Source organism: Saccostrea cucullata, unplaced genomic scaffold, assembly GCF_032062105.1.
Source record: "Saccostrea cucullata isolate Sc308-1 unplaced genomic scaffold, CSIRO_AGI_Scuc_v1 ctg448, whole genome shotgun sequence".
Classification (NCBI taxonomy): Eukaryota; Metazoa; Mollusca; class Bivalvia; order Ostreida; family Ostreidae; genus Saccostrea; species Saccostrea cuccullata.
The window spans coordinates 194,740-216,463 of record NW_026937346.1 but is presented as its reverse complement, the minus strand read 5'-3'; the positions used below and the strand labels follow the sequence as shown (position 1 = coordinate 216,463).

The window sequence follows — 21,724 nt, the reverse complement described above, 5'->3', positions numbered from 1 at the left end:
TAAACTTATACAGAGCACCGTATCCCCCCTTTATACTATACATACAAAGCTCGCGTGCATTGGTTTTGATTTGGGGTTCTCTCCTATAGTCAAGGGCCTGTAAACTTTATCGATGGTCATCACGCAAAACAGCTGTTGATGTAGTATTGTGATAATATTCCTATTTGTTTGACTTACATTTTTCAGAGTTAATGAATGATTCCATTACAAAGGCTATCTTGATGTAGTAACATTTGATTTAATAACAAGTTATCCCTTAAACAAAGTATCAGTTCGATTCAGTGATATGGGGACAATAAAAGTTTGTACAAGACTTACAGTTTTTTAAACGCGTGTAAGGCAAATGAAGGACTTTTTAAAAGGAAAAACTAGCAAAATTAAATATCAACACCTCTCTTGTAAGTGAACGAACGCAAAAAATCCACGTGCTTTCGAAAATCTCAATTACACCTTCAAGGATTTTTTTTTTTGGTCGTGCATTCATGGAATGCAAATATAATTTTTTTTTTATCATACTTACCTTTCGGCATGCATGTATTATACCGAGTTTTTAACCACTATGGAATAAATTATCGTATATGACACGTCTTAATTCTTATACAACACCATAACATATCGGCAGAATTTTAGACGTTTTGGGACTGGCATCGAAAATATTGAAAGCAGTGAAAAAGAATTAATGAAAATTATTTAAAATACTTCGAGAGATTTTTCCGAACATCATGCATTTCAGGTAAGTAAAGTGCAATTTATCTCTTTATTAATGATTTGTAAAAGTTTTAACATTAATCATGCTAAGTTCTACCTGAGGCTTCTTTTAGTATAGTTATTTAAGTTTATGTAAACCTTATACTTCAAAACAAAAATAACTTTATTTGAAACATCATTTAATTTCCAAACGAATTTTAGTAACCAAATGTACTTTTAGAAATAATTTAATCTATTCATGAGATTAGTACAGTAAAGTCTCAAGTTAAATTGATCGGTAAAATTGTCGAACGTGAAAAATTAATTCAACCATGACATAAATGTTGAATGAAATATAAGCTTCATAAGAATGAGTGGAATAGTTTTGCCAGTGGGTGTGATTACAAAGAATAAATAGAATGTATACAAGAAAATAATCAAAGTACTCAGAAGTACAGAGAGCCGGGCTCATTTACAAAGTAGAATGGATTTCTTACACGAATCATGTTTATATTCTGATGAAAAAATTATTTTAAAACTATCAATATAAATGATAACACACTGACAGTGAGTTTTTCAATCCTAATACCACAGTCTGATTTTGCCAGAATCAGAATTAATCTGGTACCGCAGCTGAATGTAAACAAACAGGCCATTTTTGTGCTTTACCTCGTATGTGTAAAATTATATACGCTAATGAACTATGTTCTTTGACTTATGAAGTTTTCAAAGTCATTACTACTAATGTTTATTTTATATAGATGAAACTTCGTTTTATTTTTGTTGCTTTATTTAGCGTTTGTATTATCTCAAAAGCGGTTGAGAGTAAGAACTATATTTTGCACGTAACTTTAAAATGGCGACTATGGGGTTAATATCCTGCTTTGAACAGGATCACATAAGCCGGCAATTGCTCTTTGAGCAATAAGCCCGGGTAAAAACGAATATAAACATCAATGCGAAAGAGTAAGCTTTAGTTACATTTACTAGACAAAATATTTTTGTGAATGAAAATTATATATGGAGATAACGAATATTATTCAAGCTCCTTTAAACAATACAAATTTTGGGGCAGAGGAAACACGAATCTCTAAAACGTAAGAGGTTGGATCAGGTGCCATGGAGGAGAGAGGGCCCCCTACCAATAAGTCACATTATGTATCTTTATTTGTTTACGTGTACATGGATTAATATTAACAGAGAAACTACATATTTCTATTAAATTGAAGGGGGCACCTAAAGTTTAGTGGGTTATATTGTGTGCTTAATTGTACTTTTGGATTTAATAACTGTGATGAGAAAGCTACACATGTACATATCCCATTCTAAAAGCTGTGGCAAAAACTGACCCCATTCCTCTTTCTCTCTTTCAGTAAGAAAAGAAGAAAAAAAATCATTAAGGTTCATAAACCCTCTGCTCACTCATATGAATTTTTTCTTTAACTTTTATGATTTTCCAAAGGATATGTCTAGCTGAATAGAATACAAACAGTTATAGCATGGCTTGCGGGGCAAAATTTGACAAAAAAGGCACTTAAACTTGACAAATTTATAAAGGAATAACAGACATTTGTGTCATTAAGAGTTATCTCTCTTATCAGAGTATCAATGTACCTTAAGTCTGACTGTTATATATTTGCAAATACCTGCACAGGTCCATATATCATTCTTACGTATGTTACATAATGCACATACTTTATGAAAGAAAAACACTTTTGAAAAGAATTAGCATTTTACTTTACATAATAATTCATTATATTTAAAGTCAGATTTTTAAAAGCTTTAATTTGAGAAGTGGATTTATAATTGATGTTGAAATTGGATAATTTTTGTCCTTTTCAAGGGCAAAGCCCCTACAAAAAGTGTCTCCTTACAATTAGATATCATGTATTATAAAAGTGATGATAATAGAATACGGTGTTCTTGGGAAAAATATGGGGAAGAAAGAATGGTTTCGAAGTTCACCTTTATTATGTGACTAATAGTACAATTATGTCGATTTCCTTTCCTACCTGACAGATATCTTTTCACGGTATCGTCTGACCATGCAAATTTTATTTAAATTCGGGAACCAAAAATACCAAAATTACATGCACTATATCTTCGAATAGAAACTTGTGTTTGAAATTCTTGTGATTTGTCATAAGGCAACTTGGTACATGAATCAGGTAGGGTGATCTGATGTTCTTTAGCAAATAAGGAACTACATAATTTGAAGAACATAGTGTCAAATAACTTGGGGGAAAAAGGGAGGGGCTGGGTGGGGTTTGGTGGGAATAGTGGAGAACTGAATATTAGTTCTATATAATATAGATATGCATTCAGGGACTCCATTTTTCGTGTTCACGTCAAATTGATCTATTTATACAAAATGTTTGTGTATACATGTACTGAATTTTTATGAAAGAAAGACTCAATATTAATAGAAAATATATGACTGTATAATTATGTGTGGTTGTGAAGGCAGCTTAGAATTCTTTTTCTACGTTATGAGTGTCTCAATTTTTTTTTTGTCTTTTGACTTATTGAGATGGACTCCTTCTATACTTATGTATATTGCATTTTTATGGAAAATGTTGAAAAGAATGCCAAGATATAACTAATATTTAATTGAATGAAAATATATAAACACGGTATCTAGAACAAATTGCGGGGAAGATATATAAATAAAAAAAAAACGGCGCTCCCGTACGAACCATCAGAAGTAATACAAACGAAAGGCCATCAGGCAAGTATTTATTCCAAAAAACCTTCTTTGCGAGTCCTAAACTATTTTCGTTCATTTAATAACTTTGGCGTTTGTTATGGTCAAACGTTCATGGTTTATCATTGCGCCAGTTACTTACAACCACCGTGCACTATAAAGTGTCGTGTTTTTGTCCACGGCCGGCGATTATTTCGAGATCTCCTATGATCAATGTCAAGTCCTCGTTTCGCGCGGTCGACTTCTGTTATAATGATTTTTATTCTCTCCACATAATATTTTTTACAGCTTGCACATCAAAACCCCCCTTTTTATTGGTCCAGTATTTTTGTCAAGGTAGGGTCATAAATAAGGTCTTTGTGGGGCGGGGTTGACGCACAAGGTTGAAATCAATATTAAATTTAGAGATTGTGAAGTTTAACTATTATAATACTCGTTGACTGGACAATTTTGAAATTTCTCAATTTTGGCCCAGATATTTTCAAAAAATAATTTGAAATAAAGTTTTAATTGCCATGTTATCAAAATAATCCCCCGGGACGTTTCACTTCGTAACCCCTGTGCGCGACTTTAAAAATAACATTTGAAATAAAAAATCTATTCTTAGTCGATTGCAGTTCCAACCGATTAGAATAGAGGTGTTGTCGTCTTTCTTTCAATCAACGAGCAAATCCATCGGGTCTCTAGGTGAAAAGCATTGTGTATTTTCCGAACAGGGGAAGAGAACCCCATAATTATAAAAAATGATAAGGGTAATTAATTGCAACATTTGAGTAATGGGTATAGATAAAAGACCAAAAAATATGCCTTAAATATAATGCTTGTAGCAAATAGATACCGGTATCTGACCACCCTTAAATTTGTTTTAATCTTTAATGATGTTAGATACATGTCAAGGAGGCGACACAATAGTCATGCGTTCCTTGACCTCCTTGGAACACTCTTGATAGTTTAAGAGGTGCAGAGGTGCTCTAAACACAAATGAAATTTAAATTTTTTTTTTCAATTCAAAGAAATTGAATAATATTAAAATGTATTTATGTATTGGACTTCTTAGTTCATGTTCAACATATGGTACTTGGAATATTTCTCAAGAAAAATGTTAAAATACGAGTACGTGTATTTACATGTATTTAATTTGTTATTTTATGCCAAGAACACTTTAATCTTCAATGAATTATGCCGATCTCTGAAGATTTCCTTTTAATCTATATCTTATGTCTAAGGGTACATCACTCAAATTGTATCGGAACTATCAAGGGATTAGAACTCTTCAGTGTCTAGTGTTGAGAGCTTCCTGAAGACTCGAATATATGGAATCTGGATGGAAGTTTGGTTCGATAGTGTGACGATGCAATAATGCAATGACGATAAAGCACTGGCACTGTGACGATTGAGCGATGGATCGATATATCGCTTTGTCGATGTTGCAATGACGCAGCAATATAGTAATGGTAATTCGATGACAACGTGAAGCGATGGTGTGATGGCCATGGCGCCTTGGTACAAAGACGATGAAACGATATCGCACCATCGAAATCGCATTGTCGCTCACATCATTATCAAGCTATAGCACCGTCGCGTCATCGTTTCATCGCGCCATCCACCCTTCGGTCGATAATCGCGGTAATGCGAAAGTAAACTACGTGGCCCTGTTCGGATTCCATATTCTGAAAACCCAAAGAGTAATAAAATTACTAGCCGTGGTTTTGAAGAACGCATTCGGGCCTGTAAACATGTGGAAAACTTTACGAAACAAATTGAACGAACTGAAATGATATCAGAATCGGTAAAAAATGGGGGGGGGGATTAATTCAATATTTACTGACCTACTTTTAAAGTTTCAAGGAACTTCAACAAGGAGAAAGATAGATGTATTTTTAATTTTTCATCTTTTTTAATATAAAAACTTGATTCTAGTTTAGGCAAATTTTGTGGTCCATGAATCGAAAGCAAGGGCCTTATTTGTGACGTCTTATTATATATAAAGACATTTGAAGGTCATCTGGCAATGTACGAGAAGGAAGCATAAAAATTTTGCGCATGTAAATTATTCTGGAGAGTGTACAACATGACTCAGGTTTGGAAAACGTATATTTCAAATTGGTGCATTTATACCAAACAGGGTCATAAGCTTGTCAATTCCGGATAGAGGATAAATTTCAAGGTTCTCAGAAACCGGATGTACTCGTATTTTTGAATGATATATATGTTACATTAAAGTTCAAGAATTTGGAAAATTCAAGAAACTAACCATAACAATTTTCTTGTTAAGCCGACACAAACTGCAACTCTGTTTTTCACAATAAAGTGATTATAAGCTGATCATTCAATAGGAAAGTGTTTTAGTAAAGGAAAAAAATATCAACACATTCATCCAATTAAGTATATATATATTTTTAAAAATAAAATTTGCCTATTATTTTTTTTCTGTTAATTATTTACTTTTTTTTTGAAATTGTAAATTTTCAATGAAATGAATAACATATATCGGTCCTTTCTTATAAACTTAATTTCATTGTATTTCCTTTGTTTTACTGGGTAAATTCTGATTCATCTTACATGCTATGTCGTGTCTAGGAACAGCAAAAATTGAATTCATGTACTACAAGCAAAAATAAAAGATATTTGAAATGTTTCGATGCCATGGTAGCTGTTTAAAACTGACACCGCAAATGACACTATTGAACGCATACAAAAATCTCAAAGTGATACCAACATGTCATATAATGTCTGTGTAAATCTTTTTGGCATTCTATCATATTATTTGATTTTTCTGGCGACAGTTTAACTTAAGAGTTTCGAGGTATGTACAACAAAAAGCACTTTCGTTTTATCTTTTGTAACACTAAACGATGGAATTTTGACCTGGTTTATTATCAGAATGTTATCAGAAACTAAGTGTCGACCAAAAAAATTATAAAATATGTAATTTATATATTTATATATCGGTTAATGATATCATAAATACGACAAATCGTGTACATGTAGTTGCGTTTGAATACCTGAATTTAAATTTAAGTTAAATCTTATCCTATTTGAAGTTTTGATGAAGAAATGTTCGATTTGTTAAGAAGTGAAAATATCTCATCCCAGGCAAACTGCTCTATATTTTTTAAAATTAATATATATACTTTTTTAACGGATTCAAATCAATTTTAAAAATACCAGCATTTGCAGGTCTTCACTCAAATTTATCCTGAAATGCAAACGAAAGACGTAGTAACTATGTCTATTTTTTAAAGGTATATCATCATCGTATTTAAACATCTATCTATCACCCTTAAAATTTGAAAGAAAAAACATCTACAAGTTATTGAGCACCGACTTTGAGAAATGCGATATAATAAAAGAACCAACCAAGAATCTTACTCTAACACATTATTCAAAGGGAAATGGAATGAAAGTGAATATACGCGTGTTTTATCAATACAATTACTACTTTCTTTAATTCGGTCGAAGTAACTTTTCACCCAAATATCCATGTACCTCACATACGTAAAGCCTTTATATGTAACTTTGCCAATCAATTAGGTTGTCAATTTCTAGATCTTAACCTGTCAATTAGGTCGCATGACGTAGTAATCGTGGATCCAAGCTCGTATTTTTCATCACTTTCTTGTCCACATATCGATTGCAATTTATGGAATGTGGCGATCGAGAGATTGTAAGTTTCTATGATTTATTTTTAAGAATTCGGACTCTAAAACGTGTAATTTGCATTTTAGGAATGGATATTTTCGGTATAAAATAACGTCATTTTTTTTTAATTGATTCTATCATTCATATTTTTGAAAACTCTATTTTGTTTCACCTTCGCAAAATCTATATAAGATGGGAAAATGGAATAACTACGGAACGAAATTAGCATTTTTTTGCATACAATTTCAATAGAGGGGTCCTATAGCTCACTTTCATTTGTTAATTTGATTCACAGAAAAATCTAATATTAATTTGCTTTAAATATCCCAAAATTTTTGGGTTCACTTAAGTAAAATTCTTGGTTAATGTCCAAACAATAATAATCATTAGATATTTTTAACATTAATATTCATAACAGATCAAAAAGAAGCATTGATTAATTAAACTCTTTTGACTTCAAAGTAAAGAAATCGCGATAGCTCTAAAAAATACAACATAGGCAAATTTTAGTAAATGTATGTTTTTCATTCGCTTGTCACATAAAACATATGATCGACGTATATATTTTTTTTTTTTAAAAATTGTTCAGGTGAACCTAAGTTTTTGATTTATGAAGTATTGTTTTCGATTTGCATAATAAATTTAACCACAACGAGTCTTTCTTAAAGTGAAGTTATTTTCTTTATGTGTCATTTTGCTTTTGTGTGACCATTATACTGCGCCGCCATAGTCGGCCGCGGAAAGACCCAGGATTAGTTTCTCTGCACATTTTTTTTGTGTTGGACTTCCAATTTCTGCGGAGTGTTTTGTGGGTGGGATGGTCAGTTGTACATGATATAATTGCCGTCCCACAGGTGCAAATAGTGTCAGGTATCGTGTACTACATGTTTGGTAACAAAATGTGACACATTTACGTCTTACGGAGCCATTTTCAGGCACTTGAATAGAACCTTCGTAACGTTCTGTTTTCTTTGACAAAGACTATTATTTTGAGTTATGCGAGCGATGTCTTCACATTTTTGATAGATCTTTCGGTCTGTCAGTTATAAATGTAAATCATATCCTGCTTACTTCTCTGTACCGTTGAAAGAATAATTTTACTTAAAATTTCGCAGACGACAGGGAAATCCTCTTTCTCCGATTCGTTTCATGCAAATATGAATTCTTTTATTCCAGAGAGTTTCGATGTTGTGAAAAGGACCCAGATGCCCGTTTTTTAAAGATTACATTCCTAAAGCAGCAACATGGGGAATGGTAAGTGTTAACCTTTAAGCAAGATATTTAGAATAGCTCTACTGCAGAATAAGCCACTTAATTATTACCAAAATTATCATTTGAAATAAATGCTTATAATAATCTTTTTCACTGTGAAGAATACAAAAATTCTCCAGAATGACAGAAATGGATTTTAGATTTACATGCATGTAGAAAGGCGTTGTCTCCCACTGGACGAATTACAATTTCTTTTATTACTCTTGTATATACATATATATGTAAACTGTTTTTTTTTTTTTATCAGCGAATAATATTTTAACATAAGAATGTCATTCATGCCATGTTATGTAAGAATTTCTCAATTCATAAAGCTTTAAAAATCTTTAAAATTAACACGTGTTTTCTTAATCAATGGGGGCGAAATCCTTTTTCATATACTGGCTTGGAATGTCGAAAACCACAGTCTGACTGTGGGGCGAAGTGATATTAAAATTCTGTTTTTAAAATTAAGATGAATGCACATGAATACCAAATAGACATTGTAGATGGATGAAACTAGTAAAAAGGTGAAGTGGCAAGTATTTGACACGAGACAATAGCATAAATATTTAGGTCAGCGTGACCGCAATACCACAGAGTAATATTGCATATGTCACAAAAGGTGTAGCGATTTAATGTTCTGTGCAAATGACTCTCATATTTTTTATAAGAAGAGAAAATATCATTAAGTTTGCATGGTTTATTCTTTTCATGAGAGAGAGAGAGAGAGAGAGAGAGAGAGAGAAGAGAGAGAGAGAGAGGGAGATCATAACATTTTTCTACCACCTAAATCCTAATCTATCGATTATTTAGATAACTTTCCAAATTATTTCGTCTCAGACTGGTACCTTTATGACACGGTTAAAACAGCACATAAAAACTTGCTAAACTGACCATAACATAGCACAAATAGTGGCCCGCCATGGCCCCAGGGGCCCGAATGATTGAAGATAAACAACGCGATAAAGCCTGATGACTATATAGAGGAATGCCGTGCGTTAAAGTGGATGAAATATGGCTGTCAATCAGTCATATGTATTTATTCAATAATTCGACATTTTTTTTTATTTTTGCACACCAGGTGTTCTGATGAAAATGCACGTGTTTTAACCAGATGCAGAGGAAAATTAAGAAATTATAATTTATATGTTGATATCGTATATTCCTCTGCTATAAATTTTCAAGAAGAAATACGAGTATTCGAAAACTATTTTGGAAAAAATTGATATATTTTTTTTTAAAAATCTAAAATATATTACTGGTTCAACTGAATCATGTGAATAACAAAATGTTTTTTTTTTTCTAATCAGAAAAAAGAAATTTTCAAGAATGAATTTAAAGAGAAATGAACATGACCACTCTTGATTAAGCTGTCCAATTAATTAATTGGTGGTCGAAATTAGCAACAAAACCACCATCTGTTGTGCGTCTGAATCAATTGCTCCCCAAACGACCCGATTGTGTGTCGCTGATATTGTTAGACTGTGCGTAGTAGGAACAAGGCTTCCCATTAACCTGGTGTCGAATAATGCAAATGTACCTCATTTTGTATGTAAATTGAAACCCCGAGCCCAACAAGTGAACGTAGGTATTAGATAGCGACACACCACAATAGGAAAGGTAAAGAAAAAAAGAACAAAATCTCTCTCACTTGTGTCACTGTAACTTCACTTGATTTTCAGCGGCAGGTTGACTATGCTCTATAGATACACGTATGTCATGTTTTAGAAATTTGTTAAAAGTTTTGAAATTTTAAATTTTGAAATTTTTATTTCATCTACAGAACATTCCACACCGGAGAGGACCGAGAAGTGCCCTGTATTTGAGAGTCCGGTGATTCTGCCCCTCCCTGAGAAGGAATTGGATGACGGGGGAGTTTATAAGGGGGACCAACCCAATGACCGTATTCTGAAAGGTACGTCTGACCCAAATCTATAAAAGAAAGTTGATTTAAAGTTTCAAATGTGTGTAAATAATTTTTTTATTTGTTTTACTTTTCTCAAAGAGCATCTGTATATATATAAATATTTTGTAATGACTTCCAACCTTTTGTTGAGTCTGTCTAAATTTTTCTAAGGAAGGTGATTTAAAGTTTCAAATGTATTTAAATAATTTTTTTTAATTTGTTTTTATTTTTCAAAGAGCATCTGTATATATATCATTCATAAAGAAATATTTTGTATTGACATACCGCCTTTTGTTGAGTGATAACATCTGCCTTTGATGGTTATAAGGCATGAAATTTAATTTTGAATAAATTTCTCTTAAATATCTAAAAGTCTCATGAAAAAGAAAACAAGCAATGATATGCTTAATAAATTCCGTAACACATGCTTATGAAAGTGTTTGGCTGATATATATAAACATACGAATGGTATTATATTACACTATAAAGAAAAATGCATGTATTGAATTTCTTTGAGAAAAATATTTAGGTGACCGTGTGAAAGATATTTCATGCACTATAATTTCAGCTATCTGATATCAAACAAGATATATTTGCATAAAATATCCCTAAATAGTGTTATCAATTCTCGTATTTAAAAAACAAACGAATGTTCTTTTGCAGCTTTTTGCCAAAACAGTTCATAAAGATCCCGTTTCTTGTAAATTATGCAAATTTTCGTTTAGTTTCAGAAATACTACGGAAAAGCTTGGAGATGGACATTGAAGAAAATGGCGTAACGAGCAATGATAGCATGACAGAGAATGGGTGTGACGTCACGCCACAATCCCCGACATTCCGAAGTTCCATCACAATTCATTTAACTCCTTGTGTAGAATACCTCCAGTCGCCTGATACTGAAAGTACATCTAATGAAAACACTGATATAAAAACTGACCAGGCATTTCATAACGAAGATCGACAGACCGGTGAAAGTGATCAAGTGCTTGAACAAAATATTGACAAGACTATCAGTAACTGCTGTATGAGTCGTAGGGAGAACACGTTATGTAACGGCTATACTTCAGATATGAAGGGACACATACATGCAGGTGTTGCACAAGAAGGAGAAGACGAAGAGGTTGTGAGAGTTGAAAAAGTGAAATATCATCGGGGAAATAGCAATATTGATGAGTATATTGAAAAAGCTAAAAATCTGGCGGTAAAAACGAACGGATTATCAGCAGATGTTTCTGATAGTGGTGATAAAGGTGCACAAAATGGTGACCCCTTGAAAGGAAGTGATAAAATTGACCAAGAATTAATGGAAGTGAAGAAAAATGCAGAAGTTTTATCAGTCGAACCATCACAAGAAAATTGTGAAAACCATGCTTCAGTCCCGGATGAAATTAATTTGGAATTAAAACAGGAAAATGAGAAACATGCAGTGATCGCTGATGAAACAATGGCATCAGCACAGGTGCAAGAAAATGGTGGAAATTATTCACCAGTTGTTTCTGAAACTATAAATTCTGACCTTGAGCATGGAAATAGCGAAAAACAAATCATAACTGTTGGTGAAACAAGACCGTCAGAACCAGCGCGGGAAAATGAGGAAGAGCCTTTTGCAGTCCTCGAGGAAATAATACCTTCAACCGCTGCTTCAGTTCATGCCGAAGAACATGTAGAAAACGCAGAAGCGAATCTGCCTGTGGAACACACAAATGGTCAGGAAGATAACGTTGATGATTTGGAAATAAAAGTTCTTTCAGAAGTTATTAAAAAAGATGAGATTCAGAGACAGACTTCTGCTGAGGAACAGAGAGAAAAATCGAAGAAAAAGCATCATTCTCCTTTATCTAAGTTTGGAGTTAAATTCAATGAGGCATGGAAAAGCATCAAACCGAAACGAAGGGAGAGCATGGAGAAATCAAAAACACGAGTAGCGGGGGCATACGCAGCTGAACAAGATTTTACTGTGAACCATGCCTCTCCAACAAAAGAAAAATCAGCTTTTGAATGGGAAGAACCCAACAGAACCAAAGTAAACATTATTCAAACCAATGGCATATCCTTCGAAGGGGCAACTCAAAAAGCCTATGCAATTTGTAATGAATATGCATATGTTGTTCGAAAGCAGAGTTACTCTAATAAGATCGATGTGCCATCTGAGTTTGCCGAGGATAAGGATATTGATTCTGACGCAATTTCGGATATTGATGAGGAACTTGTAGCAAAATCTACCCGAGAGGACGAGCTTTCGGATTTTGAGGATAGCATCAATGCCGAAAAGCAGGGACCGGTTTATGTGGGACTTATTGTTAAAGATGCAAATGAAGGTGAAGAAAATCCTGCGGATCTAGAAGAAGGACTTTCTGAGAATGGAGAGGAAAGTATTACAGCATCTTTTAACATAGATACGCAGCATGAAAAAACTAACAATGGCCTTAACAGCGATGATAAAAACGAAACAGCTGAACATGAACTTGAAGGTTGTGTTGAATCAACACATACTGACATTTTGCATGAACAACCAATCGCAAATGAAAGCACGGGTACTCAAAGTGAGAAAATGGAAATTGAAAAACCAACTGAATCCACACAAAAATCTACATCGCCCACTAAAGTAAAGAAAAAGAATAGCATATTGAAATATTTGCTTCATAGTCCTAAAAAGAGCAAAACAAAGAAAAAAGAGTCTCAGTTAAGCAAAGCACAAGAAGTGACAATCACCGTTGATTCCAAAACAGAAGCCGTGGAAACTCCGTCTGAGGGCCAGCACACTAGAAATACCTGTGCTGATAACATTGATCCATTGCTGACGTACGTAGAATGCAGAGAAAAAGATTTAGAATGTGCTAAAGAATCTGACAAAACTGTAGAATCGAAAGAGGAAAATTCTTCAACGAATTCTTCGGCTGCAGAATTTGATGAAGTTGATCTAAATTCAACATCTGACACACATTCAAATTTAAATGTAAAAATTGAGGATTTAAAAGATTCATTACCGAATGAGGAGATTATTCCTAGTGTATCCCAAGAAGACGTAGAAATACAAGACAATGCGACAGAGGAAATCGCAGAAAAAGAAAATGCAAGTTTGACATTGACAAGTGACAAAACTGAACTAAAAACTACACAGAACTCTGATATAGAAAAGGCACATTTGAACAACGCGGATAATTTCGACGCTGCAGAAAACGACTCAAAGTTGATCGAAAAAGTTGACGATGTCGAAAGCGTCAATAAAAATCTTCCTCAGAATATTGAAATTGAGGAAAAGTCTGACAAACCTCCTTCTAATGAGAAACCAGTGCAAGAAATCAAAGGTGAACCCAATTTGGAAGAAGAGGAATTCAACGAAAATCAAGCTGTGGTTATAGACGTGACGTGTTCAGACGACAACGATATCATTGTCGATGGTACCGATCATGACTTAGATGTGATCCAAAGGCAAGAGAAAAGAAAACTTCCAGATGAGGAAAACGATTCTCCTGAGCTACAGAATCCTTCTGGAAGCCATTCAGAGAGTGTTACCACAGCGTCACAAAGTGCAAAATCCTCTCCCACTCGTAAGAAGAAGAAAAAGAGAACAAATAGTCTAAGTGCTAAGATATCCGACTTCTTTGGAGTTGGGGAATTCAGACGACGAATATCAACACATTCTAACAAATCAGACAAAAGCCCCCACGAAGAAAAGAATATCTGGTCACCAAATGAAAAGCAGACAGAAAGAAAGCAAAGCGGCTCTTCTCTACACGAAGAAGTTGACAATAGCATACCTGAAACAGAGGCTACATGCCCTGAAATTCAGGAAGAAATTATACCTGAACGTTCTTTGGAGGCTAAAAGTATGCCAACATTAAATATCGAACACTCGGAGGAAGGAGGTGAAAAAACTAAAGCCGAGGCGACTCATGTGAAAATGCGTGGCCGAGGGAAAGAAAAAAGACCCAAGAGGAATTCTTTTCTGGAAAGTCTTGGTTTACATACCAGCAAAAGTAAAAAGAGACCAGTGATTAGCAGTCCAATTAGACAACACTACAGAAAAAGTGAGTAAATGGTCAAAATATTGAATAGAAATCAACTATCAATTAACAAGATGCATTTGGAGTTCATAACTGTTTTTTTAAGTATATATAGCTACATTGGATTTTGAATATTATAAAGAATAAATATAATAATCGATCATGAATACTGTGCATCAGGTGAGGCCTTTAAAACGATGGCAATGAAATTTCAGATACTTACGATATACATGTATTTACTAAAGTTACTAGTATAACATTGCTTTAAGACCACACATGATGAATTTAACAAAGATACTCCCAGGGTAATTACATGTTAACATATGCTAAGTAAACCATGAATGTTAAGTAGTCACATATAGATACATTTGTCTTTATTCTTTAATGTTTAAAGAATTCAGCTCTTTAGGTGGTAATTTAAAAAGTTTCTTTGTATTGAGACTTATCACAGAGAAACTAGATTTCCATAACATTATTAAGATTGACGTATATTCCTGCACAATAAAATAAAATTGGGGTCCCTTTAATGAAAAATATAACTTCAAAAAGAACACAGATGAATTAAAATGCTTATTTTAAAACTAAAATTTAGAACGAAACTATCGTTAGGTTAATTTTGATCAAGCATCTTTGTCACAAATAATCATCATGACAATATTTATAGTAAAAATATCGCCACGGGCAGTTGCGTGACAAAAAAACAAACACATTAGATTAAGATCCAAAAGTTGGCTTTTAAAAATAAATCGTTTTGAAATTATCAGCTAAATTTGCATGATGACGCCCATATTTTTAGATAAACAATATTTGAAAGATTAAAATTACCTTAAGGCTTGCATAAAAATTCCTTGATTTTAGTTTGTTGACTTCATCGTAAACGATACTTAATTAAACTACGTTATAAGTGTATGTAGGTAAATGTTGTAGCCGAATGGAAAATAGTAAAATTTAGTTTTAAAAATTAAAATTACAAAATAAATAATCAACTCTGAAATTTGATTTGACGAAAGCTACGTTAAACGTAAATAATCTTTGGTTATATAAAAAATGCTGCGTAAATAGGGACATAAATAGGACGTAAGAATATTTTTAAGACAAAGTGAAACACAACACACAAAATAGTTACTGTATACAGGGTTATTTTCGCCATGCTTTATTTTCGCCCTTTCCATCTTGAAAACACTTTTGCCCCGTCTAAAATTCGCCAAATCACACTTTTGTTAAAGAAACTATACAGTATTTTTTTTAAATTCGCCCACTCGAGGTTAGGGCGAAAGGGGTGAAAATAAAACGGGTGCGAAAATTTCCCTGTATACAGTATCTTTTTTGAAAAAAATGGAGTTGCTAATTTAAGAAAGTTAGATCTTACAATAATTTGTTTTGAATTCTTATTAAAGTTTATCATTCAAATATCTGTACATGCATTTCTTTCATATCTGCACATATAGTTTAGGAAAAGGAAATGGGCATCAATATGTTTCTTTTAATTTGGAGCTCTGGTCTGGTACAACATCCTTTCACATAAATCAGCTTTATATCAATATAAAAGATAATGCAAATTAATTATGGTACCAAATATAAAATTACTCTATATTACACAGATATTTTAATATTTATGATAAAGAAATTTTAATTACTTTGCAAAATTTTCTGGAATGTGAAAGTATCAAGCAATAAAACTTTTTTATTCTTCAGAATTTTGTGAATTTCAAGCAGATACTGCAGTTATGTCTATATTCAGAAAATAAACTAAAGAGTTGGGGTTTATGCGTTCATTATTAAATGCTTAAAAAAATTTGTTAAAACTAAGTAAAATGTATTTTTTGGGTCACAGTATGAAATATTTCATCTAAAATGAATAGAATTTAATTTAATCGTAGACTTTTTGAATATACTTGTAGTTGAAGTGCATTGTAAATTCCAAATATGTTTTTAAGAAACAAACTATGCTGCAAATTAAACATGTCAGTTTGTAAGTAAAGAGACAAATTTCGCTCAAAAACTCAGGATTAAAACCCCTCAACAACCGTTTGCAATTAATATCAAAATTGTATAATTTTAAACATGTGCAATATGAAACCTTAATGCACTCTAACATTTTCGTTTCCCATCATAAGATGGAGAGAGGTTAATTAGTATTCATGCATTCCAATTTCAAACAGGTGTTCAGATATATTCATAGACATACTCATGTTTAAATTGATTAATGTACTGCGAAATTTACCTCAGGTGGGTAATTTCTACATTTGTAACAACTGTAGGACAGTATGACAGATAAGTGTAAACAACCCTTTGAGGTCACACATGTAGGAGAAAGAGGTACACAAATAGAATTTATATAAACACCGGAAAACTGACATAGACATATTTTAACTGCGTATTAAAAACATGCCAATGATAATGAGATTTAAATATTTTAAGACTTTTTCTCGGGAGGAACCTTGAAATGAATTATTAGTATTGAAGTACTCTGAATGAAAATAACAAAAGAAAAAAAACATCTATTGTTTTGAATATGTTATAGCTTGCGACACACATGTTAAACAATTATAAAACAACTACCAGGGGCTACTTGTTACATCAATACTTTGCAAATGATGCATTTGTCCTTCACCGAAATATGTTATAAATTATATATATTCTTATTATTACTGATATTTATTAGGTATATTGTTTGTATAAAAAGAAATACATGTATGTATACCGTAAATCTGGAAATTTTTGCTGTAGATAAATTTTTAGCAAATATATAAAAATAAATCATCAACAGAAAATGTAAATAAAGCTATTTGTTTTGAAACATAAAAATTAATCAACAGCATTTTGACCCGAATTCGCAAAATAAAATCGACGTAGAAATTTCCAGATTTATGGTAATATGTTTTCTTTATACAACAGGTCTATTTGATGATGAGATCCACATAGATGTTGATCAAGATTTACACATCATATCTTTGTCAGGTAATAACCATGCAAAACTATGTATTTAAAATCTTAATTAAACGCACAACAAATTAGTTCATTTTCACTGAGTAAAGAATTACTTACACAAACTGTATTTCATTCATTGTATCACTATTAATGAGCTTCTCTTATTGTATTGCAGATGACGAAAATGATCCAAATGCCACACCAAAAAAATCCAAAGACAGTGGTGAGATTACGGAAACCGCAACGGAAGTGGTGGAAAAACACCCTGATGAAGATAGAGTTGAGGAAACACCCACCGTGAATGTTGATGAAGTAGAAAAACCAGAGAAAGATAGCGAAGAAAACAATGCAGAAACTAACAATAAGGATACGAATTCCGAAGAGAAAACACACAAAGATGATTTAAATTTACCAATTTCAAAAGAGGAAGGCAGTGATGAAAGTAAGCAGGAGATGAAAATATCCATGGTTGAAAGAAAATTGAGTCCTGGTGAATATGTATCGCTGGAGCAAGCTCCAGAAAGCAAAGCTGAAACCGAGAGTGTGACCGATTATTTAAAATTTGAGCAGGAAGATTCAGAATTATCTCCAGAAATAGAAGGAAAGGAATTAACGTTGCAACTTAATGGAGAGAAGAGAGGAGACGATAATGAATCATGCGATTTAAATTTGGAATCTTCCACTGAGAATTCAGAATTAGAAAATTTTCATTCCTCTAAAATAGAAGCTGAAATTTACAAAGAAATAAAAACTCTCGATACTGAGGACAACTTAAAAAAAGACAGTGATGTTACTGATATATTAGAAGGAGAAAGTGGTACAGAATCAACAGTCACTAACAATGAAACAAAAAATACTGACGAAAGAAGCAGCATGAATGCGAACACTGAAGAGGAAGTTCATGTGTCCAAAGTGGAATCACCTGAAAGTGCGGATAATAAGGAAATTACTGATAAGGAAGTCGAAGACATTTCATCCTTAAATGAGGGAGCAAAAACTGTTGCAGAAAATGAGAACTCAGCAAATATTTCGAATGATGTGCACAGTGAGGACAGTCAAACTAGTCACCACATCACAGTAAAAGCGACCATCGAAACACCTCCCGTGTCAAATGAAATTGATTTATGTGAAGTGATGAAGGACCGTGTCGCAGAGTGTGATGCATTGTGCAATGATGCGGAATATGACAGCATAAAGGTAGAGGAAGAAAGGACAGTGGCGATAGAAAACCCTAATTATTGTGCCACTTGTCCAGTTGAAAACAAATCGCCCTCGGATACAGTTGACAATCTTCATTCACAAGTTGATGGTGACGTCAATGGTCAGGACGAATCTTTAACATTGCCCAACACAGAAGCATCGGCAGAAGAGAGAAAATATTCCACGGCAGCTGCTCGATCAGCGAGTATGGAGGAATTAACCGTTCATTCTAGTCACATTTACGAAGAAATTGAGAAAAAGAGACCAATTATTTATAGACGATTTTCGGATAAAACTGAGAATAGAAAAGTGATTTGTACAAGTCCGGAACCGGATGGAAAGAAAGTGAAGAAAAAGAAATCTCGCAGCAGCTCTTTTTCGGAATTTTTTAGGAATCCAACGAAATATAAAATGCCAGCATGGAGACATAAGAAAACCAAAGGTATTTACACTGATATTTGTAATTCAGAAAGAAAATAAATATATAGGAATGAATATAAATTGAAGACTGTTTTAAATGTGATAAAATAAAACTTTTTTTGAATTGTGTGTTTATTTTCATAGAAATTGTTTAGGATGGTCATAAATACATAAGGTAAGAATTTCTTCCACAATGCGTAAGATTTGTTTCGAAACACTAAATCAAATTCTAAAAGAGTATTTTTATACCTCTTGCTTAGATTATATCTAGTTTAAAACGTAAACCTTGCCTAATATTGTATTAACTTAACTCCAGACTTACGAGATACCAACTATCTTATGTAACTGCTTAATTTCCAATACACTATATACAACTATAATTACCTTTAACAGATACTATTAACAATCGTCATTTTTTCTGGTTAATTAATTTTGGAAGAGTTTTGTCATATCCTTTGTCTAGTCTGAGTACGATATGTATCAGTTGTATTATCATTAACATCGTAAGGAAAGGTAAAAAAAACCCTCATATTACCACTGGGTGGGCAAAGATTAAAATATCTTGATTAACAGAAAAGATATTGGTAAATAGGGTTTTAAAAAAGTTGCCCAATTCTTGTTTCAACCACACCATATCAAAATGTACCCCAATTGATAAGTAGTTTGCAATTTATTCGCAAAATCGGGGGATTGCATTGGCCTTGTAGGGCGATTTTGTAATGCGTTAATGAAATAAGACGTCAAAATATGTAGCTTCTTTGACAATCTTCTGGTCATGACAATACTGGTGTATGATTTATGTGTCTAATTGGACATTGTATCCTTCCCTCTTGGCATTTCTAGGTCAGCGGTCGCTTTAGAGATTTGATAAGATCTGATCTACTTCTTACAATTGTCTATGTTAATTAGATATGTACATGTACAATGTATATTCTGGCTGAACGACTTTTAAAATTAAATAGTTTTAGATTTGAAGGGAAATAAAAAAAAAATGAACAGAGTTAATTTTTCTATTTGTTCAACAAGATAACATCAACACACACAGCATGCACAAGAGAATAAAAATCAATTGATTCTTAATTTTCCTACATTATTCTTTCCAGAACATCCAAAGAACAAAGATGGTGATGTAATCATTCAAGCAAGTTCATCCACATCAATTCTGTACATGTAATGGACTTCGCTCTATGGGAACGGCAGTGATTGTTGGAACTTCTTGTGATTGGAAATTACTTTCGAGAAATTCTAGCATTTAGGAGTTCTAGGAATCAAAAGTTACTTGTTCAAATTTTGTTTTCGAAGGAATGAACAAGTTCTGTGTCGATAATCAATTCCTATGGAGAAAATGCAAAACTTTCGCCAAGTGTTGTTCTTACATAAGTGATGACTGGAGAAAACGGGTATAAGAAAATTCTACAGAGTATGTCCAAAAATTATCACCAGTCTGTTGTCATTATACATTATTTTATTACTGGTATGTTGATATATTTCACGTATCATTTTTTAAAATAGTCAAGATTGCAAGTTAACACTTGTAAAGAAGTTTAAATTTGTATAAAACCAAGAATAATGAATATTCACTATCGACGAAATAATATTTCTGTATTTTTTAAGTGAAAGAAACTGTAAAAGCAAATCAATGTAACTGGTATATCACGAATATACTGTTATGATACAGAAAAGAAAATTTATTGTATTGTATTTTGTAACAGTATTCAACATTCAGTGTACATATCATCATTCAGTATAGTGCTATATTTATGTTTTTCTTTACCAATGTAAAGTTTGATGTACATAAACATATATCTCTATAGAAACAAATCAATAAATTATCTTCAAAGTTAATCTTTTTTTTCGTGATATGGTATAATGACCAAGATTAACAGAAAGTTTTCAGACAAGATTTAATGTTTTTTTTTATTAAACAATAAAACCCGCAAAAAAGGGAAAGAAAAAGATTTTCTCATGATTTTTTTCTTTTTCGTTCTCTGATATATCAACGATGTTTTATCAATTAACAATATATTTTCATTCATATGTCAACTCGATATATCCCAGTAAACCTAAGATATTACACAACACAAAGTTTGCTTGCTCTGATCCTATTCTGTATGTTGGTACCCTTCATCTCCACATTTAGATATATCGACGACGTATTGTCAATTAACGGTGGTAATTTCCATTCTTATGTCAATACTATATATCCTGGTAAGCTTGAAATTAAAGATACCACAGAGTCTGACATATCTGTTTTTAATATTTGGATATTTTACTTGAAAAAGACGTTCATGGTAATCTAACAATCAAGCTCTATGATAAACATGATGACTTTAACTTTTCTATTGTTAACTTACCTTACTTATGCAGCAGTAAACCCTTCATCACCTGCATGCGGAGTTTATACAGTGTATATATCAGTTGATTCGATACACAAGAGCAAGCTCTTTGTATGAACAATTTCTAAAACGAGGTAAATATTGAAAAAACAAGTTGGTGAAACTAGAATATCAGCAGTCACGTTTAAAGTAATCTTTTCATAAGTTCTGTGGTTGATACAATGACCTTGTCAACAAATACAATTTATCATTGAGTCAAATTCTGACTAACGTTTTTCGTAATAATTGTTAGTCCATTATTTATACACTGAATTGACGACGGATTTTCCTGTTATTTCCCGATCATGACAATGAGCACACAGCGGATGTGACGAGTTAGCAGGTTATGCTCACTCCTTCATGGTACCTAATTCCAACTTTGATGTTTTAATTGCTTGTTTTTGCTCGGCTCCTATTTTGTATTGTTTTAAGGACTTTTGATTTTGAATACTTTTCGTTATCTCCATATGTTTTATTTATGGACTTTTGATCTTGAATACTGTTTGTTATCTCCATATGTTTCATTAAAGGATTTTTGAGCTAAAATACTGTTAATTATCTCCATATATTTCACTTCTTTGATTCTCCTGGAATAGCT

The 21,724-nt window shown here is 32.7% G+C and overlaps 1 protein-coding gene across 5 annotated transcripts; it reads left to right on the top strand.

Moving 5' to 3' along the window:
• Positions 1–582: 582 nt before the first annotated feature.
• On the top strand, positions 583–20,567 carry LOC134247973 (uncharacterized). Of its 5 annotated transcripts, XM_062730372.1 has the most exons (8): positions 583–733; positions 8,210–8,287; positions 10,071–10,202; positions 10,919–14,224; positions 17,099–17,161; positions 17,307–18,773; positions 18,896–18,926; positions 19,855–20,567. In XM_062730372.1, the coding sequence occupies exons 2-7, from the start codon at positions 8,278–8,280 to the stop codon at positions 18,904–18,906; spliced, it is 4,989 nt and encodes a 1,662-aa protein (XP_062586356.1). In that variant the 5' UTR covers positions 583–733; positions 8,210–8,277; the 3' UTR covers positions 18,907–18,926; positions 19,855–20,567. The 5 variants fall into 5 exon arrangements, with proteins under 5 accessions (XP_062586356.1, XP_062586353.1, XP_062586354.1 ...); XM_062730369.1 differs by lacking the exon at positions 18,896–18,926; XM_062730370.1 differs by lacking the exons at positions 583–733; positions 18,896–18,926 and adding an exon at positions 7,743–7,903.
• The last annotated feature ends 1,157 nt before the right edge of the window (positions 20,568–21,724 follow it).